The sequence below is a fragment of the Microcaecilia unicolor genome, chromosome 8, assembly GCF_901765095.1.
Source record: "Microcaecilia unicolor chromosome 8, aMicUni1.1, whole genome shotgun sequence".
In the NCBI taxonomy this organism is placed as follows: Eukaryota; Metazoa; Chordata; class Amphibia; order Gymnophiona; family Siphonopidae; genus Microcaecilia; species Microcaecilia unicolor.
Genome location: NC_044038.1, coordinates 219,818,684 through 219,843,695, shown reverse-complemented (window position 1 = coordinate 219,843,695; position 25,012 = coordinate 219,818,684). Strand labels below are relative to the sequence as shown.

General features: G+C 44.0%; 1 protein-coding gene across 3 annotated transcripts in view; it reads left to right on the top strand.

Moving 5' to 3' along the window:
- Positions 1 to 25,012, top strand: part of NCOA3 (nuclear receptor coactivator 3) — a 252,633-nt gene that overhangs the window by 207,340 nt on the left and 20,281 nt on the right. For 2 of the 3 annotated variants that reach the window (XM_030211262.1, XM_030211263.1), the window contains 14 exons: positions 1,745 to 1,917; positions 4,973 to 5,073; positions 5,481 to 5,655; positions 6,477 to 6,665; positions 7,518 to 7,619; positions 8,330 to 8,470; positions 10,423 to 10,570; positions 13,318 to 13,700; positions 16,182 to 17,038; positions 18,726 to 18,861; positions 19,812 to 20,006; positions 21,543 to 21,782; positions 23,443 to 23,569; positions 24,569 to 24,740. In XM_030211262.1, the coding sequence (XP_030067122.1) occupies positions 1,745 to 1,917; positions 4,973 to 5,073; positions 5,481 to 5,655; positions 6,477 to 6,665; positions 7,518 to 7,619; positions 8,330 to 8,470; positions 10,423 to 10,570; positions 13,318 to 13,700; positions 16,182 to 17,038; positions 18,726 to 18,861; positions 19,812 to 20,006; positions 21,543 to 21,782; positions 23,443 to 23,569; positions 24,569 to 24,740 (3,139 nt within the window). The remainder of the gene's footprint in view (positions 1 to 1,744; positions 1,918 to 4,972; positions 5,074 to 5,480; positions 5,656 to 6,476; positions 6,666 to 7,517; positions 7,620 to 8,329; positions 8,471 to 10,422; positions 10,571 to 13,317; positions 13,701 to 16,181; positions 17,039 to 18,725; positions 18,862 to 19,811; positions 20,007 to 21,542; positions 21,783 to 23,442; positions 23,570 to 24,568; positions 24,741 to 25,012) is intronic. The other variant, XM_030211264.1, reaches the window with a different exon arrangement.

Below are 25,012 nucleotides of genomic sequence, written 5' to 3'. Positions count from 1 at the left end.
ACACTCAGAGGGAAATAATCACACGTTTGCACTGTAGGATTCCCTTCCTTGATAGGGATGAATCAGACGGGGCCAGCTCAAGGGGTTGTGGGTTCCCACGAACCAGCTTTTGCGAGCCCATCTTGAGGTCCAGTCTAGAGATATGAGCCATGCAGATATCGGGGCTTATAGCACAATCATCTGACAACCTGAAGAAAGCTGGTGATGTAGTTTTAAATTAAGGGTTAGCCAGAAGTCCATTTTCAGGGGGGCTCAAAGGTGAACTGAGGGGGGCCAGGTATTCTTGCCCCCCCCTTCTCCACCTCCACAGTAAGGTATATCTTTGCTGGTGGGGATGCCTCATGCACATTCATTGTTGTAATCCAGAAGAGCTGGACTTCCTAGGTGTCTGCTGAGGACTGAGTTAAGCCTTCTTTAGAGTTATTCATATTCAGGTCTTCAGGCCTCTTATATGTCTTCTGGCACAAATTAGATTGTAAGCTCTATCGAGCAGGGAATTTATTTATTTATTATCTCATTTGTACCCCACATTTTCCCACCTTCGTTAGGCTCAATGTGGCTTACAGCGCACCGCAGAGGCTGACGCCAATGCAGTAAAATTAAGCTAATACAACATAAAACCTTAATAAGAAATAATGGGGAGGATGGGGAAGGGATGGAAGGAACAGGGAAACCAGGTGAGAGAAGGGAAGGGTGGATATTTCCAAAATTGTCATTAGATTGATGTGTATCAAGCAGTGGAGACGCATGTCGAGTCCTTGGGGGTAGGCTTTTCCAAATAACATGGTCTTAAGAGATTTCCTGAAATTTAGATGGTTATGCATGGCTTTTATGGTTTTTGGCAAAGAATTCCATAGTTGTGAACTGATGAAGGAGAAGGATTGAAGCATACGTGGAATGTCTCTTCATGTCCAGTGTACAGCGCTGCATACGTCTAGTAGCACTATAGAAATGATAAGTAGTAGTCTTTGGGATTCTAGAATTTTGCTACTCTCTGGGATTCCAGAATCTTGTTACTCTTTGGGATTCTGAACAGAATCGATACTCTTTGGGATTCCGGAATTTTGCTACTCTTTAGGATTCCACACAGAATCTTACTACTCTGTCCTTATTCCTTATTTGTCCTGTTTTTGCCTGTCCTAATTAGATTGGAAGCTCTGTCAAGCAGAGTCTGTTTCTTCATGTCCAGTGTACAGCGCTGCGTATGTCTAGTAGCACTATAGAAATAAGTAGTAGTAAATCTTGTGCCATTTTGGTCACCTTCCTTTGAACCTCTTCAAATATTTTTTTTTTTTTTTACTATCCCTAGCAAAATACAGCCTCCAAAACTAACCAGAGTACTCAAAGTGGTGCCTCACCAGTAACTTTTGCAAATTGTCCCCTGGGTGATTGATCTCTTGGTGAAAACGTGCCAGTTTAACCAGCCAAGTTCTGGGAAGCTGTTTAGTTTTGTGTTGCGGTATAATTCATCCGCTCACAGATTGTTGCTAACATTGTCAGATACATCTGTACTCTGTTTTAATGCTGCCTCTTGGGGGTATTTTTTCCTGAGCCTATCCTGTGGTTGGAATGGGGATTTCGAGGCATTGTACCGGCTCTGATTAGCAGATGTAGGCTTCTCTGTCCTTGAAAAGCCATTTTGACACCTGTACCGAGTGTGAAACTATAGTGGAGAATCCCTAGGTTGGTGCTGTTCTTTGTGTTCGCTATAATTGACACATATTTGGTGTTTTCTCATGCCTAGCCTGACCTGTGGCGGTGAGAAGCGTAGGCGTGAACAGGAGACCAAATACATCGAAGAGCTGGCCGAGCTGATTTCTGCTAATCTGAGCGACATCGACACCTTCAATGTTAAACCAGACAAATGTGCAATCTTAAAGGAAACTGTCAGACAGATCCGGCAAATAAAGGAGCAAGGTAATTCCCCCCCCCCCCCTCTTCCTCCTCACCTCCTTGTTAACTTTTCATCATGAAGACAACGGTTATTTACTTAATTGTGTTTCATAGCTCTGATTTCTGTGTGGCCATGGTTAACGCGATTTGGAATGCAAATATTTCAGAAAAGTCGAGGTCCGTATACATTATTGCTCCTAACATTCAACCAAAAACTGAGCTGCTAAATGTAGGCGCTTAATTTATGTACTCATGTGAGGCACTTATCATTTACATCTTAAATTTAGGCCTCCTGTTCATTTTCCTAGATTTAATGGCAGATTATGCATAAGATGTCCAAGTTGAGAGGTTGACAGTTTCCCAAGGGTTTGACAGGCTTTCTAAACACGTAGCCTTTTGTAAAATAGCTTAAGGAAGCCTGGGCAAATGCATTTATTGTGTAGCATGGTCACTGTGAGGTTGAATTCTATTTTGATATATTGCAAATTAAAGTAATATGTCTAAGCAGGTTACACTATAAATTAATTGGTAAATGATACACATTAGGCTACTGAAAACAGATCTGTTCAAGAAGGCATACCACAAACATCCATCTTAAATACTAAAAATAAGAATGTACATGACCTAGACACAACAGAAATCTCCCGCGGGAGGTGGTGGAGATGAAAACGGTAATGGAATTCAAACATGCGTGGGATATGCATAAAGGAATTCTGTGCAGCAGGAATGGATCCTCAGAAGCTTAGCTGAAATTGGGTGGCGGAGCAGGTGGGGGGAAGAGGGGTTGGTGGTTGGGAGGCTAGGATAGGGGAGGGCAGACTTATACGGTCTGTACCAGAGCCGGTGATGGGAGACGGGACTGGTGGTTGGGAGGCGGGAAATACTGCTGGGCAGACTTATACGGTCTGTGCCCTGAAAAAGACAGGTACAAATTCAAGATATGAGTTTATCTTGGGCAGACTAGATGGACCATGCAGGTCTTTTTCTGCCGTCATCTACTATGTTACTATGGGGCTCATTTTCAAAGCACTTAGCCTCCCAAAGTTCCATAGAAACCTATGGAACTTAGCCTCCCAAAGTGCTTTGAAAATATGCCTCCATGACTGATTAACATCTTTGCTATTAGTGAACAAGCACTATCACTTTTATCCCTATGTCGAATATGGTCTCTCCATAGTCGATGACCTAATGTATGTTATAATCCAATTATCACTCAGGAACCTGCATGCAATACCATAATGTATTCTTCTTTACCATGTATGTACGCACATGGTGTATATATATATATATATCTATATATCTATATATATATCTATCTATATCTATATCTATATATATATATATATATATACCATGAACTGTTCCATGTATGCTATGTTCCATCTATGTTACCATGTATGTATGCACCTTAACGCAACACCATTTGTAATTCTGTTACCCGGAAATCGCAACCGCCATTACGGCAAATGTAAGCCACATTGAGCCTGCAAATTGGTGGAAAAATGTGGGATATAAATAAAATTTTTAAAAAAATAAACAGGATAGTGGAGGAGCGGCCTAGTGGTTAGAATAGCGAGTTGTGGACCTGGGGAATTGGGTTTGATTCCCTCTGCTTCCTGATGGTCAGCAGTGGGTTGAGATCCTGGGGAACCAGGTTTAATTCCCTTTGTAGCTCCGTGTGACCCTGGGCAAGTCACATAACTCTCCGTTGCCCCAGGTACAACAGTAGTGCAATGTACTGCTTAGATTGTGAGCCCACTAGGGACAGACCCAGGACCTGTAAAATGAAACTGTAAAACCTCTTAGGTCTAAGCAGTATATAAATACTTAAATGAATGAACACGACAAACAAAAGGAATATAACAAGAGGCAAAAAAAAAAAAACCCCTTAAGTTTTAAGGGTACATTTAAATTTTTGAAAGGGGGAGTCAGTTCTTACATCCAAAACAAGAGCATCATTTCTTGGAGTTTTGCGTGGCAGGTTTTTAGATAACTGCACGTCCAAGATGACCCATTTAAGGAGCTGAGATAGATACCTGTGCTTTTTGAAAGCTGAGGGGGGCCCTTTTACGAAAGGGTTGCTGTATGGCAAATTGGAACTACCACCGGCAAAAAAAAAAAAATCAAAAAGATTAGATGCAATGATATATGGTTGTTTTAAAAAATATATATTTCTTTACTATTATCCAGGGGCGTAGCCAGACTTTGGCTGGAGGGGGGTCCAGAGCCCAGTGAGGGAGCACATTTTAGCCCCCTCCCCGCCATTGCTGAACCCCCCCCCCCCCCGCCACCAACTTTGACCGCCGCCCCGTCCTCCCCTCCTTCCCGCCGTCGCCTACCTTTGCTGGCGAGGGACCCCAACCCCCGCCAGCCGAGCCGAAGTCCTCTTCTTTCCAATCCTGCGTAAGGCTTCGTTCTAGTCTGACGTGCTGGAAAGAAGAGGACCTCGGCTTGGCTGGCGGGGATTGGGGTCCCCCGCCAGCAAAGGTAGGCGATGGCAGGTTGGCGGCGGGGGAGGGGGGGTTCAGGCAGGTTGGCGGCAGGGGGGTCCAGGGGCAAATCTACAGGGGCCCAGGCCCCCGTGGCCCCATACTGGCTATGCCACTGCTATTCTCTACCTCTAGAGTCTTGCTTGGATTGGTTGTGCTACACCCCTTCCCTACTCCTTCGGACCTTCTGATTTTTTTTGTAGGGAAATCCTTCCTTGTTCCGTGAGGTGTTGGCCTAACTTTGGGTGTCATTTACTGAATTCTGCCTATACTTTTAGCTCCTGCCTAAATCATGCCTGCAAGCAGCCTACAGTGCACCCCCTTCCAAATTCCATGCCCAAATTTAGGAACTGCCAAAGTTACACTCCTAAACTGTTTTGAAAGCCAGCCTATTAGCAGAGAGGAAAAAAAACAACAACAACTTTATTTCCAATTCAAGCCGGGATATTCTGTTCTCCGTTTCTTAGTCTGGCATGTTAGTCTAAAAACGGTGATTAGAGCATTAGATAATGTTTTATTTTCAGATCTTAAAACCTGTCAGTACCAATCAGGATCGGTCAATAAAAAGAAAACGATTTTCTCCTTTTCAGGAAAATCATCTTCCAGTGATGACGATGTACAGAAGTCAGATGTATCTTCTACTGGTCAAGGGGTAATCGACAAAGATTCCTTGGGACCTCTCTTGTTACAGGCTAGTACAATATTATCTGACAACAGTCAGAGTTGTGATATTTTGAAACAATTCACCATTTTAGTTGTCATAAATCTGACCTCCCAAGAGCGAAATCTTTTGTAATGTGTATATAAACAACTGTTTGTGTATGGAAATTTCAGTTGTTTTAGTTAATCTTTAAAGGCTCATTTTCTCCTCACTTATGAGGAAATATTGAGCTCAGTGTGTTCCAACGCACATGATTAATATAGCTACAGGCCTTTTTAAGCTGTTAAATTGTCAGAGTTCTCCCCCTCCCCTTCCCCAAACAGCTATATACAAAATTTAGTGTCTCTCACTAACCAGTAATGATTTCCAGATCGGCATATGTTTTTTTAAGTGACTGAGTAACCCTTTTTATTTTTGTGGTGATAACCTTTTTTTAGGCCTTGGATGGTTTCCTGTTTGTGGTCAGTCGAGACGGGACCATTGTGTTCGTGTCGGAGAATGTCACACAGTATTTGCAGTACAAACAGGAGGATCTGGTGAACACCAGCGTCTACGGTATATTACACGAGGAAGACCGGAAGGACTTTTTGAAGAACTTGCCCAAGTCTGCAGGTAACCCCTTTGCTTCTTGGTCATTTCTCGTGATGAGTATAGTGAAGCTCCCGTCAACTTTTTAATAAGGAAGTCAACTTAGTGAAGTCTTCATCTGTCTTGGTGCCCTTCTGAACTTCCTGTGCAGTTGGTCTGTTACACCCCCCCCCCCCCCCCCAGTCCTCACTGGCTTAAGAGCAAGCAAAGCCCAGCTGCACAAGAAGTTCGAAAAGATTTGAATAACTTGTTCAAGTTTGCAGGTAACTCCTTTGCTTCTCAGTCATTGCTTGTTAGGGCTGCGATGAATGTAGTGGAGATGGAGAGATGTTGGCATTTGGGGGTGGGGGTGGGGAGAAAGATAATTGGATTTTGGGGAGGGAGAGAGACGAGGGACCCATGGCCAGAGGGGAAGGGATATGGGACCCAGAGGCGGGGGGGGTGGGGGGGGGGGGTGGGGGGGGGGGCCCAGGACCCTCATTGCCCGAGGGGCACAGATCTCCATGACAGTTCACCCCTGAGCCCTAGTGATGCTCCCTGGCTGAGAACTGTCACACTGACGACTAGGTGACAAGCTGATGATGTCACATCCCAGCCCTGTTTCCGAATGAGCTGGAAGCCCACAGGAGCAGGAAGGAAAGTACTGGGTCAGAAAAAAAAAAATCTTCCAGCAATTTCTAGAATCTATATATACTTTTCTACTGTGGAGGTAAGATAAAAACCGATTTTTCATGAGGCAGCTGTAACTGTTTATTGCTGAGAATACATTCACCCATAGCTATATAGACAGAATATGACATGGACATTCCATGAGACTGAACGGCATCTTTGTATCTGTTGCATAGTTAATGGTGTTCCTTGGACCAGTGAAACTCCTCGGCAGAAGAGCCACACCTTTAATTGCCGTATGCTGGTGAAGACAGCCCATGATATTTTGGAAGATGCGAGTGGCAACCTTGATTCTCGTCCGCGATATGAAACCATGCAGTGTTTCGCGCTGTCGCAGCCCAGGGCCATGATGGAAGATGGAGAAGGTTAAAAAATTATTTTTACTTATTTGGATTTATCTCCTGATTTTTTTTTTTTTTTTTTTTTACATTTAGTAGTTCGAGGTGAGTTGGTCGGGTACAGTAGGTATTTCCCAGTTTATACCTGATGGGGTGGAGGGTTAAATGACTTGCCCCAAGATCACGAGGTGTGTCAGTGGGATTTGAACCCTGGACTCCCTGGTTCTTAGCCCGCTACGCTGACCACCAGGCCGCGCCTACATTGTCACTCACCAAAGAACTAGAGCCAGTGATTCTTTCCATTTGCTCTGCCAGCAATAGAAAAGTTAGTTGATACAGGTCCATCAAAGCTCATGGTTTATAACGTCTCAACGTCTGTCAAGCTCATGTGTTTGCCCTTACTTATTTAATAATCTTTTTAAAAAATTTGAAGTCTTATTCTTATGTTTACTAAGCGGCACTATGGACGCGTTAGCGTTTTTAACGCACATAAACGGTTTATGTGCATTAAACGCTAAGTCGCCCATTGAAATGTATAGGCACATTAGCGTTTAACGCGCTTTAAATTTACAGGCACGTTAAAAACGCTAACGCACCTTAGTAAACATATGCCTTAGTGTGAAGTATTTTTATTCTTTTCCTGTTTGCAGTTGTTTTTCCTCCACTGTCAGTCCCAAGGTCAATAATTGGGGGTTTATGTTTACGAAATTCTGAGCACATATGGAACTGGGTTGTCTAACCCATGGTACTCGTGTGCAAAGTGCCCTGTAGTTCTGCCCATATCAGACCACACCAAAACCAGGACAGAAATAGAACTAATCCAGCTGTGTGTGTGTGTTTTTTTTTTGTTTGATAGATTTATTTTGGTTTGTTTTGCAGACTTGCAGTCTTGCATGATTTGCGTGGCACGACGCATCACAACAGCCGATCGGGCCTTCCCGTTGAACACCGAGAGCTTCATCACTAAACATGATCTTTCAGGTGAGGAAATAGTTTCTGCTGGCCCGAGTTCAATACACAGTGAGGGTACCTGCAGTAATAATAAATGTATTAGTCCAATAAAATGGTATTATTTTATTTTCTATATTTGTTTTATTTCTATTTGTTAATTTGTAAAGTGGTGATTGGTACTTGTTAGTTTTTTTCAAATTTACATCTGCTGTCTTTATATTTTGCACAGTACTAGGGGACATTTTCTGTTTCTGTGGTGTTGCATTGTATGCAGAGTCTGGCATCGGGGGTTCAGTTTAATTTTTGTCTAAATAGAAAGTTTATGATTACTTATTCTATAGTGGATTAGAGTGTATCTGTGTTTGTGAAAAAGGCATGGCTTTCAGTTGGCATTGACTGTGCAGGATCGACGATCTGTATTATCCTGTCTGGTTTTGTTTTACAATAGGTGAATTGATGTTCTACTGCTCACTGTAGTGTTTACGATGCTTTCCTTTTCCTTGTGTGACTCGTAGAAATTACTGCTTATGGTATGGTAGAATTGCTCTATAGGTCCTGAGTGTTTTGTATTTTCGGTATGCCTAGTACTGGATTTTGGAGGGGGGTGTTAAAATATGACCAGCCCCGGGTGTCAACTACCCTAGGTACACCCCACTGGTGCTTCATTCAGTTGCAGGAGACACCAGGATCTCTTTACTTTCACTAGAAAACTGACTTAAATTTTTTTTTTTTTTTATTAGGCAAGGTTGTCAACATTGATACAAACTCCCTGCGGTCATCCATGAGACCTGGCTTTGAAGACACAATCCGGAGGTGCATTCACAGGTTTTTGTCTCTCGCCGAAGGCCAGTCCTGGACGTACAAACGCCACTATCAAGAAGGTAATGCGGTAGCGCAGCTTGCAGTAGAACCATTGCGCGGAATGCTTGGTGCCAAATGACTTCAGATATAGCGGGAACTGGTGAAACCACATTTGTTTAATTGAAGAGGGTGATGGAACAGGCTGTGTGAAGAACCATCCTTCCTAACATCAAAGAGAAGTGCAAAAACAAAACCCCAAAAAACAAAAGAAGGCAAATAGAGTTGGAAAAAATCAATAAAAGAAAGCAGTATGCTAAAAAGTTTTTAATAATGTACAAAAGTCATCTGCCCTATGTGGCCATATTTCAATTTGTGCCTGTTTTAGGGGCATATGATGATAATGGGGAATCTCAAATTTAATTGTCAAAATTTCGAACATCCAGCAATGAGATCTAATCAATTCCTTTCTGCAGTTCCAAAACTCTATTGAACAAATGGGCATTCCCAATTAAATCTGAGATTCCTCATTAAATTATTATTATTATTATTATTGTTATTAACATTTGTATAGCGCTACCAGACGCACGCAGCGCTGAACACCTGACACAGAGAGACAGTCCCTGCTCGATAGAGCTTACAATCTAAAAATACAGACAGGCAAGACAATTAAGGGCGAGGAAAGTACTGGGTGAGAAGGAACAAGGATAGAGGAATTGAGTAGTGGTCAGGAGCCAAAACATTCCATCTAGAATCTCCAATAATAGCAAAATTCCATGTAGAATCTTAATAGTAGCAACATTCCATGTTCCACTGCACTGACCACTAGGCTACTCCTCCACTAGCAATATTCCATGTAGAATCTCCAATAGTAGCAACATTCCATGTTCCACTGCACTGACCACTAGGCTACTCCTCCACTAGCAATATTCCATGTAGAATCTCCAATAGTAGCAACATTCCATGTTCCACTGCACTGACCACTAGGCTACTCCTCCACTAGCAACATTCCATGTAGAAGCCTGCCCTTGCAGATCAGCAACACGGTTGCGCAAGCCTCTGTTTCTGTGTGTCTGACGTCCTGCACGTACGCCTTGTTGCTCATCTGCAAGGGCAGGCTTCTACATGGAATGTTATTACTATTAACATTTGTATAGCGCTACCAGACGCACGCAGCGCTGAACACCTGACACAGAGAGATAGTCCCTGCTCGATAGAGCTTACAATCTAAAAATACAGACAGACAAGACAATTAAGGGCGAGGAAAGTACTGGGTGAGAAGGAACAAGGATAGGGGAATTGAGTTGTGGTCAGGAGCCAAAACAATCCATCTAGAATCTCCAATAGTAGCAACATTCCATGTTCCACTGCACTGACCACTAGGCTACTCCACCAGCAACATTCCATGTAGAAGGCTGCGCAGGCTTCTGTTTCTGTGAGTCTGACGTCCTGCACATACGTAGGACTCACAGAAACAGAAGCCTGCGCGGCCGTGTTGCTCATCTGCAAGGGCAGGCTTCTACATGGAATGTTATTATTATTAACATTTGTATAGCGCTACCAGATGCACGCAGCGCTGAACACCTGACACAGAGAGACAGTCCCTGCTCGATAGAGCTTACAATCTAAAAATACAGACAGACAAGACAATTAAGGGCGAGGAAAGTACTGGGTGAGAAGGAACAAGGATAGGGGAATTGAGTAGTGGTTAGGAGCCAAAAGCAGTGGTGAAAAGGTGGGTTTTCAACATAGATTTGAAAACAGGTAGAGATGGAGCTAGGCGTACAGGCTCAGGAATTAACATCGTATGACCCTGAAGCAAGCACAAGCAGAAACGTGGCCATGTTGGGTAAGTTACTTTTGTACCAGCAAATGAAGCATACATTGTTAAAATACTTTTTACCATACTGCTTTCTTGTTTTTTTTTCCCTACTCTGACTAATGATATTTTTAAAGCATGTGAAAGTGTGTCTGTGGTACGTCTGCCTTGTAACAATATATATATATATTTTTTAAAAATTTATTTCCCATGCAGCTTATGTGCACAGCCATGCAGAAACGCCGCTCTATCGATTCTCCCTTGCCGACGGCACCCTAGTCACAGCGCAGACCAAAAGCAAACTTTTCCGCAATCCAATGACAAATGACCCTCATGGATTTGTTTCTACTCATTTTTTACAGAGGTAAAGCTTTAACGTTTGGCACTTAAGACCAGAACTTACCCAAACTTGTCCTGGAAATGTTACAGCCAGTTGTGGTTTCAGAATATTTACCATGAATATGCATAAGCTAAATTTACATTTGCTGGGGTTTTACTGTACATAGATTTCTCGTGCTTAGTTGCAGTAGATATTCTGAAAACCCAGCCAGGTTTTAGGAAGAAAGGTCAGGATGTGATGAACGGTGATTTCTGTGAGACTGCACCTTTGTTTTTCTGCTCTCTCTACATCTTTCTCTCAGTACTGGCATTTCCTCACTCTTACAGACAGAGTTCTAGTTCTGGTTTTCCTTTTACAAACAGGCTTGCAAAAATCTTTACTTTCTTTTAATATAACTGTCCACTGTAAACAGACTCATCCTATGACTTTAAAAGAAAAGGGAACACAGATTCCAGGTTTGTGTGTATATATATATATATATATATATATATATATATATATATATATATATATATATATATATATATGTGTGTGTGTGTGTGTGTGTGTGTGTGTGTGTGTCAGGGCCACAGGGGCCTGGGCCCCCGCAGATATCGCCCTGGCCCCCCCCCCCCCGCCGCCAACCCTCCCCCACTAATGTTGTTTACCTTTGCTGGCGGGGGACCCCAACCCCCGCCAGCCGCCGAGGTCTTCAAAATTCTTGTTCGTCGTCCTCCGTGGCCATGCTGTACCCTGTTGATTCGGAGTCTGTCTGACGTCAGACAGACTCCGAATCACCAGCGTACAGCATGGCCACGGAGGAGGACGACGAACAAGAACTTTGAAGACCTCGGCGGCTGGCGGGGGTTGGGGTCCCCCGCCAGCTGAAGAATTATTTTTAAAAGCAGGCGGAAGCGGACCTCGGCTGGCAGGGGTTGGGGTCCCTGCCAGCAAAGGTAAACAACGTCAGCGGGGGAGGGTTGGCGGCGGGAGAGGAGGTGGAGAGAGTCGTTGGTGGCAGGGGGGGGCTCTGGCAATGGCAGGGGGGGGGAGTCGTTGGTGGCAGGGGGGGCTCTGGCAATGGCGGGGGGGGGGGGGCTAAATGTGCCCCCTCCCTCTGGCCCTGGCCCCCCCTACTGCCAGAGTCCAGATACGCCCCTGGTGTGTGTGTGTTTTTGTTTTGTTTTACTCTTTATTTAAACATTTTTTAATGTGTGTGTGTGTGTGTGTGTCCCCCCCCCCCCAAGGTAAAAAAAATTATAGTGCAAAAGTAAAACCAAAACAGGAAACGGGGCACAAAAAAGCACGGAGAAAACAGATGATCTTCCACTGACCTGTACATATTGGGCTGGATTCAGTGAATGGCGCTGGAAAATCAGCGCCAGAAAGATCCCGTGCGAAACTAGCAAGAGCGTCTTTTATAGAATAGCGTTCAGAGTGGATTCCTGTGCTTGTCTTTAGTCGTCAGCATTTACACCTGTTGAAACCTGGTGTAAACGCTGGGGGCCTTAATATTCCAGAGTTTTGTATTCTGTAACTTCGTGCCTAACTTAATAGGAACACATCCCCTGGTCCTTAGGCGCCAGTGTTCTAGAATAGCGTGGGCAGATGTGCGCAAATGCAAATTGTTGCCAATTAACTCACATTGTTGACATTTGATTGTTAATGCTTTGTTAATTAATTAAATTGTGCGGACAGCTGCCCTGCGCGCTCAGATTTTGGTGTGCATTCTTTTGGCGGCCTATGTAGAATCCGGGAGATTTCTGGCCACATGTACCTTTTATTGAAATATATTTTTACAATCCCAAGAATACATATTGTATTTCAGACCACTGTGTCAGGAGTTGATCAAACTTAACTTATTGTCTGTCTCAGGTTAATTATTCCTCATTGTTCATATTTTTTATAAAACTATTTTTTTTCCTCATCTTTCTGTTTGGTTTTTCTCCTTCTACCATGGGAGACCAGCTTTTAGGTTTTGCTAATGCCTTAAATTGGTTAATATATTTTTTTTAATTAGTAGAATAATTTTATTAAGAAATCAGACACAAATTTCCAAAAATAATAACCAATAGAATAACAAAACCAGACTACAGTGTCCAATCGCTCCAAGAAACTGAACTAAAATGTCAGTTCTTCTGTCTTTTAGAACTAAGGTCCATCAAACATATAAACGGCGAGTGACCGTACTCACTCTCAAATGCGCAGTAGAGACTTCCCTCTCTGCCCCGCCCCCGCTTCAATACGTGATGATGGGGGCGGGACAGAGAGGGAAGTCTCTACTGGCATGCTGCAGACGTCGGAACCGCTCCCCTTCCCCCGGAGTCGCTGCCGCCCCTCCATCTGGCCCGAGCACTGTGAACTTACATCAGCAAAGCTGCCGTCGGGGCAGGCTTTCTTCTCTGCCTTTGTCCCGCCCTCGCCGATGTTATGTCACAGGAGGGTGGGACACAGGCAGAGAAGGAAGGCCACCCCGACGGCAGCTTTGCTGATGTGCCTGCTGCTGCGTGCTGATGTAAGTTTACAGTGCTGCTCGGGCCGGATGGGGGGGGGGGGGCTCGGAACCCCCCCCCCCCCCCATTCCAAAAGTAGCCCGTTTTCACGGGCTGAACGGCTAGTATATAATAAGACAAAACACAAGACTATACTGCAGACCTTAAAGAATATTCCTAAATTGGTTAATATTTTAAAGTTTCTTCCTTTTATTAAAAGGGGGAGGGGGGGGTAGAATTTGGTGTTAGCTATCATATAATCTTGGAAATTTTACACCGTCTGGTTGATTTATTTGTTAGAGAGCAGAATGGATATCGACCAAACCCTAACCCGATGATGCAAGGCCTAAGAACACCTACTTCTGCGAACATCAACACCGTCAGTTCCATGAATATGTCTCCAAACCATGGCATGCCAGTTCAGAATAGGAACTACGGTATGGCAGACCCCAGTGCCATGGGGCAGATGGCTGGCATGAGGTATGGCGGCCCTGGCAGTATGGGACCAATGAACCCCTCGTCAGGAATGCAGTCGGCCCTTTATCAGAATAACAATTACGGAGTGAGCCTGGGCAGCCCACCCCAGGGTAGTCCTGGACTCGGTGCCAACCAGCAGAACTTAATGGTATCCCCTAGAAACAGAGGGAGTCCAAAGATGTGCTCAAATCAGTTCTCGCCTGCAGGTATTATATTTTTCATGTATTTCTTGTGTTTTGTTGTTTGTTTCACCAGCCTTTTTAAGGGTTTGGATTTACTCATTTAAATATTCAAATCTCACTTCAGGTTATTTGATAAGGAACAGTAAATGATTTTGAGGGGCATAATCGAATGGGGACGACCATTTCTAAGGGCGCCCATCTCTAAGGACGTCCCACTGAAACAAGATGGGCGTCCATCTTTTGTTTCGATAATACGGTCGTGGATGCCCAAATCTCAACATTTAGGTCGACCTTAGAGATGGTCGACCTAAATGTTGAGATGGTTGACCTTAGAGATGGTCATCCCCGGTTTTCGGCCATAATGTAAACCGAGGACGGCCATCTCAAAAACGACCAAATCCAAGGCCTTTGGTCGTGGGAGGAGCCAGCATTCGTAGTGCACTGGTCCCCCTGACATGCCAGGACACCAACCGGGCACCCTAGGGGGCACTGCAATGGACTTCAGAAATTGCTCCCAGCTGCATAGCTCCCTTACCTTTGGTGCTGAGCCCCCCAAACACAATCCCCACAACTGTACATCACTACCATAGCCCTAAGAGGTGAAAGGGGTTACCTACATGTGGGTACAGTGGGTTTCGGGTTGATTTTGAAGGGCTCATATTTGCCAGCACAAGTGTAATGGGGGGGGGGGGGGGATGGGCCTGGGTCCGCTGCCTGAAGTGCACTGCACCCACTAAAACTGCTCCAGGGACCTGCATACTACTGTCATGGAGCTGGGTATGACATTTGAGGCGTGAACGGAGCTGCTATTATAGAATACTCACATAAGTTTTAGGCGCAAGCACATCATGTCAAAGGCTGGTGTAAGTGCTTGCACGTAACTTGGCATTTAGATGTGTAACCCCTATTATTCTATAACCTTTTCCTTTAGGAAGCTGCTCAAACCTTTTTTAAACTGTTCTAAGCCTTTACCACATTCCCTGGCAACGAATTCCAGAGTTTAATTACATGTTGAGTGAAGAAAGATTTTCTCAGATTCGTTTTAAATGTACTATGCAGCTTCATCGCATGCCCCCTAGTCCTAATATTTTTGGAAAGCGTAAACAGATGCTTCATGTCTACCCATTCCACTCCACTCATTATTTTATAGACCTCTATCATATCTCCTCTCAGCCATCTTTTCTCCAAGCTGAAGAGCCCTAGACGCTTTAGCCTTTCCTGATAGGGAAGTTGTCCCATCCCCTTTATCATTTTCATCATCCTTATCTGCACCTTTTCTAATTCCACTACTTCTTTTTTGAAGTGCGGCAACCAGAATTGAACACAATATTCGAGGTGCGGTCGCACCATGGAGCGATACAAAGGCATTATAATGTCCTCATTTTTGTTTTCCATTCCTTTCCTAATAATACCTAACATTTTATTTGCTTTCTTAGCCGCAGCAGCACACTGAGCAGAAGGTTTCAACGTATCATCAACGACAACACCTAGATCCCTTTCTTGGTCTGTGACTCATAACGTGGAACCTTGCATGACGTAGCTATAATTTGAGTTCCTTTTTCCCACATGCATCATTTTTCACTTGCTCAGATTAAACGCCATCTGCCATTTAGACGCCCAGTTTCGTAAGGTCCTCTTGTAATTTTCACAATCCTCCTGCCATTTAATGACTTTGAATAACTTTGTGTCGTCATCACACTTAAATGACCTGGGAGTAACTAGTGCGGTAATTATAAATATGTTAAAAAGCATAGAGCCCCTGGGGAACCCCACTCACTACCCTTCTCCATTGAGAATACTGACCGTTTAACCCTACTCTCTGTTTTCTATCTTTAAGCTTATTCTGTATACCGTGCCTAAATCTAGGCCTTACTTACAGAATACGCTTAGGCGGAAATGTTTTGTGAAAACAATCCATGACCACCTGAACTTCAGGAAATCATTAAAAACCAACCTCTTCAAAAAGGCCTACCCCAACGACCCTACATAAACCCTTCACCCAAAGCATAGCATGCCTACTGAGTGCACTGGACAACACACAACCTTCATCCCTTCTGACCCTCCACATATACCTCATTCGACCACTATACAACCTTGTATTTGTTATCAACCGCCCAACGGTACTATGTAAGCCACATTGAGCCTGCAAATACTTGGGAAAATGAGGGATACAAATGCAACAAATAAAACAGTTCCTTTAGTGCGCAGTTGCTAGGGGGTGTGAATATGGGAGGGGCATGGGTGGGTGGGGGTGTACGTAGGAGCACTTAAGTGCGTGGCTTATAGAACACTGCAGGCTCTGCGTATAACTGACATCAGTCCGGCACAAACGTTTGCACCAGACGTTAAAAGTGAGGTGCGTAATGTCAATGTAGAATTTGTGTTTAGTGTGTAGCATCCCTGCACTTAACTGTGGACAACCTGTCACTCTTGCATTTACCATCAGTCCTGCATATGAGTCTTTGACTTGTCCCGTAACTCTGCTTCTTTACTTGAATGTTGCAGGTGTGCATTCGCCAATGGGAGCCGCGGTCGGCGGAGGTAGTGGCAGCTTTTCCAGCAGTTCCTTAAGTGCTCTTCATGCGATCAGCGAGGGTGTGGGTGCCTCCCTCTTGTCAACGCTTTCTTCTCCAGGCCCCAAAATGGACAACTCTCCAAATATGGGCCAGCAAAGCAAAATGGCCAGTCAGGACTGCCGGAGCCCTTCTGGCTTGTATTGTGAACCAAGCCAAGCAGAGAGTCCCATGTGCCAGAAGAGCAGGGAGCTCCTTGCTGAAAAAGACAGCAAGGAAGGGATCCTCGAAGGGTCAGAAAGTCAAAAGTCACAACCTGAAAGCAAGGGGCATAAAAAACTCCTCCAGCTGTTGACAAGCTCTTCTGATGAAAGAGGGCACACAGTTTTGTCAAACTCTGCACTGGACACCAACTGCAAGGAGTCTTCTATCAGTGTCAGCAGTCCCTCGGGTGTCTCCTCCACATCTGCCGGGGTCTCCTCTACATCAAACGTTCATGGATCGCTTTTGCAAGAAAAGCATAGGATTCTTCATAAGCTATTGCAGAATGGTAACTCACCAGCAGAGGTCGCCAAGATCACAGCGGAAGCTACCGGCAAAGAGAACTTTCAGGATTCTAGTGTTCCGCCTGGAGTTGTAAAACAAGAGCAGTTGAGTCCAAAGAAGAAAGAGAACAATGCATTGCTTCGATACCTGCTAGATAAAGATGATGCCAAGGACCAACTTATAAAAGATATTAAGCCTAAAATAGAAGTAACAGATAACAAAATAGGGCAATGCAACACATCCTCAATTCCTACTTCAAGTCAAGAGAAAGAGATAAAAATAAAGTCTGAACCAACCGAGGAGGTATTTGGAGTATTCTATAGTATATATTTGCGATTGTATAGACTTGCAGAAAATTGTAATGATTATTATAACATGAAGTTTGGCCTTAGATTAAATATTGACTTAATTTAACTAGCAAAATAGAGACCAGAATCTTTCCAGTTTTACCACAAAATAGAAAATTACTTAAAACACAATACAATTCTAATTAACTGACTATTCCATTTGGTGTGTATCTTTGTGCTTGTTTCTTACTGCACGTGTTTAATAGAAACAATCGCGGCGATCAAGACTAGCTCAATCATTCTAGTTAGGTTCACAGAGAAAAATACGTTTATTTTATATAACCTTCCATAAAAATAGGAGGACCCTCAGAGGAAAGGGGCAGCAACGGGCATCTTTATGCGCTAATTCTAGCTCCAGCAGCCAGTTACTGGTCCCACTTTCTCAAAAATGTCTGTCAAGAAATTCTTTTCATATATATCTCAACAGTAAACATGGAAGAAAGGCGGGGGAAGGGGAGATAAGGTAGAGACTTTTTAAAATACCTCCCAAGGCATAAACGCATAGGAGCCAAGTCTCTTTCAACTGAAAGGAATCTCTGGAATGAGGGGACATAGGATGAAGGTGGAAGGGAAGAAACTCAGGAAAAACCTGAGAAAATACTTCTTCATAGAAAGGGTGGTGGCATGCGTGGACTGACAGAGATCTAGGCCCGTGGTCACTAAGGGTCATGGGCCTCTAATAATCTATCAAAAATGATTAAAATAGATAGAAGCTAGGGGAGAGTGGGCTACAGGTGTAGGCACTACCCTATTGTTTCAATGCCCCCCCCCCCCAGGTGCTGGATGTGTGGAGCGGCCTCCTGATGGGGGTGGTAAAGACCAAGACTGTCTGAATTCAAGAAAGCTTGGGATGAGTACGTAGAATCTTTGAGAAAGGAAGAGAATAGTTGACGGTGTAGATGGGCAGGGCTGTCATTTTCTGTTTCCATGTTTAATTCTTCTCTGTACTGAGGAGTTTCTCTCTGAAAATGATGCGTAGGGTACACGGGTAAAATATGTGCACTCTTTGCCACCTATCCAGTTAAGCAAAAATGCGTTCCCTTCATGACTGCGATAAGGGATAAATCCGGAAATAGGACTGCACAGGTTAACACTACTGCTGAAGTGAGGGTCACTCTGACCAGCCGCACAGTTGGATATGTTCTCGGGGCCTTTTTATGAAGCGGCGATAAGCCTGACGTGGGCTTGTCGCTCGATAAAAGCGAAGTACCGCCGGCTACTGATGCAGCCCGGCAGGAGTTCCCTCCCCCCAACGTATCCCATTTCCGGTGCTGCAAAAATATTTTTAAAAAATTTTAGCGCCAGCGTGTACCCAGCGGTAGGCACTGCCCGGTTAGCATGGAAACCCTGAACTGCCACCTCAGTGGGTGGTGGTGAGTGCTCTCCCCCCACCCCCCTTTGAAATGGCCACACGGCAAGTGCTTCATTCGCCGTGTGGCCACATTTCTTGAAAAAAACCCCCAAAGACCTGCCTTTTACCAGCTGCTGTAAAAGGGGCCTCAGCGCATGCCAAAATGACGCCACGACGCCAGCGCAGGCCCCCTTTGGTCACAGTTTTGTGAAAGGACCCCTATGTTTCTTTGTGCTTAAAAATGCACCTTTTATCATCGCAGTGAAAATGAGAGATGTTTGTGTATTTTTAGATCCACGGAGATTTGGACAATTTGGACGCTATTCTGGGTGACTTTACCAGTTCGGATTTCTACACGAACACAATGTCAGCAAACAGCAGTAACATGGGGCCGAAGCAGCTGCCGTTCCAAAGCAACACACTGTTGGGTATGACGTTTGAAATGAACTTAATTTGAAATCGTATTTTCATTAAACATTTTGTTCTCTGATGTGGATTTTCAGATCTAAGGACTCCATTATGATAACCCAGGGCAGTTTTCATAGCTCTGTGGTTTGATGTGTAGCCTGTGGGTGCGTTGACCTGTGCAGTTTGCCCCCATTTTCAAAGGAAAAACACAAGCGTATTTTTCCCTTTGAAAATTGTCTGGGAACCAAGGTTTGTCACACATTAGGGCCGCAGGTGTGTGTTTGGTAGTGGACGTGGAGGGACATCTGCTGAAATCAAAGCGAAACAGTAGATGTGACAGCCATACAAACTCAACGAATCATTGGTACATTCTTGGGCTTTTGAAAAATTGTCTTCCTTATGTATGTATGTAATATGTAGTTAACGCGCGTTAACCATGTTTGCGCCTACAATATCCCTATAGGCGCCTACACGGTTAGCATGCACGTTAATTGTGGGCACATTAAAAATGCTAACGCGCCTTAGTAAACAGGGCCATAAGTAACCCACGTGTAGCCTACATATGGGTGAATAGAGCTGTTAGGCACCTAAATTTAGACAGGCCTGAATCTGAGGTATTTTCAGCCAAAAATGTTGGGTTCTAAATCAAGTGCTGTCTGTGCCATCCATTAATGGAGATGTGTTGAGGAAGCTATCCTAGGTCTTCAGCTGTTTTATTCAATTTCCATTTTGTCTATCCTATATTGATGTTTGTACTTGATGTCATCATAACTCCCGTAAGCTCGATTTGATATCTGGATGTTTGTGGGATATAAATCCAATAAAATGAAAAAGACCGGAACCGTATTAAAAATTTCAGATGAAGATGATTATAGGGATTGATGAAGGGATACAGTGGCCAACAAAACCTTGAATTTCATTGTTTGCAGTGTTTGTTTAACCTTCTCCGCCCTCCTTTCTTTCGTTAAAGCAGGGATGAGGAGTCCACAGATGGCGCCATCTGTTCGCCCTCCTTTTAATCGAGCTCTGTCACTAGATAGTCCCGTGGCCGTGAGTTCCAGCCCTCCGATAAGAAACGTTAACACGTTCTCCATGCTAGGAAAGCCGAATGTGATGGCGAATCCACGCATGATGGACGGCCAGGACAGTTTTGCAGCGACCATGGGTAAGTTACATCCTGTAGTGCAGTCTGTTGTGTAAGTAACCCGAGAAGGAAACCTCTCATTTTTTTGTGAAAATTGAGGATCATTCAGGGCAGCGACATGCAACTTAGACAAACTAGAGAGATGTTTTTCAAGATGTCTAGGTTTTAGCAGGGAAAGGGGTTCCCACGTTTTATGTTAGTCGCGATGGTAAATGAAGGTTTTTTGAAAATGTAACGTTTGCTGCTGTAATTGTTTGAAAATGATTTCAATAATAACATAAGGCAGAACTGCACCATCTACCGTGGGTTGAAGGACGAGAATTTAGGGGTCCTTTTACTAAGCTGCGAGAAAAGGAGCCCTGTGGTAGCGGTGGGGGCCATTTTTCCTGTGCGCCAGGGCCCTTTTTATTGCAGTGGGTAAAATGCCCCCCCCTCCCCTCCCCCCCAAAAAAGATGGCCATGCAGGAAGATAACATTTACGCATGGCCATGCAGCAGGGAACACTTGCCTCCAGCCATGAAGGTAGTGGTAAAGGCCTCCTGCGGTAACCCAGCAGGTTAGTGCCACGTTACAAAAAAAAAATTCCTGGAGCACCGGAATTGGCACACGGTCGAGCCGTAACTACCGCCGGTGGCCGCATTGGGCCAGCAGTAGTTCTGGCATAGCGTATGGTAAGGTTGTCCGTGTCGGGCTTACCGCTTCTTTGTAAAAGGGACCCTTAGTATTTTAAGAAACTGAACCATTCAGTTGGCCCCCAATTTCTTTTCTTAATTCTGAATATATGAAATCCACTTGTTCTACCTAAATTGGAAGTCTTGCAATAAAGAGAAATACATATGTATTTCTAGTCATTAAAACATTTCCATATTTTAGTTTTATGTAGGGGGTGTTTGTGTATAATATTTATGTATTTATTTATTGTGTGATCAAAAAAAACAAAAAGGCAAGAATCTGCTTACAGTAGTAAGTATAGACCACAAAAGCAGACAAACAAAAAATATATAACAAAGTTTAATAAAACCCAGAGGTGAGTAAAACAATACCCGACATGGCCACGTTTCGCCCTCAGGCTGCGTCAGGGGTAGAACTTCAAAATAAAATAAATAAAAACATAGATATCAAATCATCAATAGAATAATTGAACCTGCAAATAGGTGGGAAAATGTGGGATACAAATGCAATAAAGAAATAATAATATAACTTAAAATGAAACATACAATCAACATATATAAATCATGTACATATATATTGAGCAAAAAACTTAACATTTTTAATTCAACTCAAGATGCATAAAATCAAGTATCTAATGTTCTACCAAAAGCAACCTATGTTAAAATAAATACATATAAATCTCAATGTTAAATGCTAGTCAAAAACATGTTTAGTACGTCAAATAAAAAGGGTATTACCTTATTTTCCTTGTTTTGTTTTAGTTTTATTTATTAAACTTGAAAGTGGATATTTCATTTTTTGAATTGGTCTAGTAACAAAAAATGATACATAAAATAAAACGGATACGGTATTTACTAATGCAAGTGTCACTGTTTGGTGTTGTAGCTGGAGCTGCCAACAAAAGTGTGACTCAGCACCCGGCAGGTGACTGGGGGATCCCAAACTCCAAGGTCAATCAGATGGAGCCTTCGGGTCCTGGTGCTGTTGGGAGACCAGGTCCAGACTATAACCCGTCTCACCCCTTGCCCAGGCCTCAGATCGGTGCCGCCATGCCAGGTTTACCTTCCAGACCTAATAATTTGCCTGGTACACGACCAGTAATGCAACAGCAAATACTTCAGATGAGTGAGTATGATTCTTATGCGTTTGTGTGTCTTTTACCGTACATACTCGAATATAAACCCATCTGAATATAAACCAAGATATAATTTTTTAAACATTTTTCCGTAACAAAAAGGGGGGGGGGGGGGATTTTAACTCAGTATAAACCAATGGTTTATTTTCAAGTAATCCTCTCTCCTTCCTTCCTTCCCTCCCTCCCTTTGCATCTGGCATTCCTGCCATTCCTGCCATTCCCTTCCTTTCCCAAGGCGTCCTGCTGCGGCCAGCTCTGCCCTCAGAACCCCCACCCCCTCAGCTGGAAACCCCCACTCGCTCACTCCCTCCTGGACCCACTGTAGGTCCCTCCCCGGTCCTACTTTACAGCCCTGGTGGTCCAGTGGTGAGCTGGGGCAGGAGCGATCCTCATACCCATGCTGTCTCCTTACGGAAAATGTCTGCTATAAGTTTCAGTGGCAGTCTTTAAGAATCATTCCTACCTGAAGGGGTGGGGCTCAGGGTGTCCTCTTTACAGTGGAGGGAGTGAGTGAGAGGGAGTTTTCAGTTGGGGGGAGCTGGGGGCAGAGCCGGCCATGGCAGGACACCTCGGGGGAAGAGAGGGGTGGATGCTGTGGGGACAGTAGTGCAGTTATAGGGTGGGGAGGGGAGAGCAAAAGTGCAGGTCCTTGGGTAGGGACTCGAATGTAAACCAGGGCTGCCATTTTTGGGTCCTTTTTTTGTTTTGTTTTGTTTTTTTGGACGAAAAATCACAGTTTATATTCAAGTATATGCGGTACTTATAGCCTGCCTGGACAAAAGCAGGTAGCAAGAAAACATAAAGAAGAATAAAAATAGATAAAAATACAAAACATTCAGTTACTGTTATCGTGAATAAAACAGATTATAAAAAAAAAAAAAATACAAAACATAATAACCTGTGTGGTGTCTTACTGAAATTTTATTTTGGACACAACCATTTTAATATTGTCTTAGTTGTCTTAAGTCTACGAGCAATTTGTTGATGAACTGTTTCCTAAATTTTGAATATTTTTTCTACTGTTTTATTTCCCCCTAAAGGCGTACTGTATCCTACTCCTTAAGATCACTTTAGTCTTTGAGATGCTGCTGATGGAAGTGACGTAAATTCATCTGTTTAATCCATAAATGTAGGCACGGGGTGTGCTGCCAGTTCCACGCAGAACTTACGATGTTTTTGTTCTGGCAAGATAACGTTCACCTGTGGCTTGCAAAAACCTCTTGTTTTCTGCAACCCATAATGAATTTTTCCAAGCCACAAAAATAAACTCACTAAAAAGAAAGTTTCGATACCAAACAGCAAAAAATAAATAGCAAATATCCTCCCCAAAAATATATAAGTATAAAATGAGAAATTTACCATATATAATAATGTTGTAAGTTTTTATTTTGAAGCTGGAGTTGGGAGTCAGAACATTTTTACTAACGCTTGACTTCACAGCCCTACTTTAATTTATATTATAATTAAGTAGAATTGGTATTTAACTGTTAATTTTCCTATATCTTGTCTCTGTTTTATTTGTTCCCCCCCACCCCCCACCCCACATACTTTTTTTTTCCTTTTTTTAACATTGAAATTGTAAACCACTTTGATGTATTAATGACTTTGTAGTATATCAAATAAAGTTGATGCTGATAAATTCCTTTCCAGGGCCCAAGGATGTGACCGTGGGTGTGGGGCCAAATCCTTACGGAGCTCAGGGCCCAGCTAGCCAGCCGGGATCATGGCCTGAGAGTATGATGCCTATGGAGCAGGGGCCTCGGGTGACACAAAACAGGTACCGTAGAACAGCTACTGCCAAAAGAGATGGGTTTAGAGTGAGGACATTACAGGCTTCACTTTTTCAGGTTTGTTTTTTTCCACATGTTCTGCTGTATCACACTCATTTCATCTCATTTTCATTTATTAAAATTTATATTCCGCCCTTACTCAGGGTGGATTTCACATAAACATATTTAATCCTAAAACAATAGACATTACATTATAAGCAACCTGAATAGCCAGCCAGTCCATAAATTCAATCATCATCCAATCAGCAGAGAGAACAGTCAGTCACCTTGTCCAGGAGCGATAGGCTGCATGCTTCAACAAATGCTTCAGCAGTTTTTTTGACTGACCTCCTTTAGAGGCCAACCGAAACTTGTCTGAAACCTTTCAGCTGAAACTTACCTGGTTTTGACCGAAACTGAAAAGTATGGCGCCTGCTCCCCTTAGAGGCTGGAGAGAAGCAGACACCGAGCTTTGGGGGCCTCTGGTTTGGTTGGCGGGGATCCTCAAGCCCTGCAACCACTGTTCTCTACTGCACTGCCTGCGCAACATGAGGGGAAAAGCAGCCGCAGGGCAGGCAGCGTGGCGGAGATCAGTGCTGGAGGAAGGCTTCTGCTGGCACAGGTTAAGGACCCCCATCAGCCAAGGTATATGGAGTCGCAGTGGGGAGGTGGGCATAATGCGTCCCCCCCCCCCCCACACTTTGAACTCTGCTCCCCCCCCCCCCCACTTTTTGTGGTCCTGGGGGGGGGGGGGGCTGGCAGCGGCGGTCCTGGGGGGGGGGGGGTGCCGGCAGCAGATGCCCTACCCCAGGCACGTCTCAGTCTCTCGGCAGTCCTGTGCTGCACAGATTGAGTGGCCAATTTAAAAAAAAAAAAATTCAAGAACTACACAAATTGACACCTCCCCCCCCCCCCCCTTCAGAATTTTCATGTTGATGCAGTTAGCGAAGCTGTGATCTCTCTGGTTAGTATGCAGGTTTGGCGGCTCACCGTCTTTTTCTTTACAGACAGCTAGTTCGGAATTCGCTGGATGATCTTCTGTGCCCCCCCTCTACTGTGGAAGGTCAGACTGACGAGAGAGCTCTGCTGGACCAGTTGCACACGCTGCTGAGTGGAACTGATGCCATGGGACTGGAAGAAATTGACCGAGCGTTAGGAATTCCTGATCTGGTAAACCAAGTAAGTGACGGACAAACGGTTTTTAACTGCATTCCTTTTAGAGTCGTTCTTTAATAAATTTTGTAAATATGAGCGCAAGAAGTTCCCTGATACGGAACTGAGCTTCGTGTGCCAGAAGCTTCACAGCAGGAGCCCTGAATAATACTGAACGTTGCTGACTAAGGCTAACAGGTGCTTGAAAGAGTTTTTAAGTGATCACATAACCACATCAAGCAACTGTGAGCGTCTTAGCAGAATCTTGTAGCTGTTAAGAGGGGAGTTGCGTACTACAG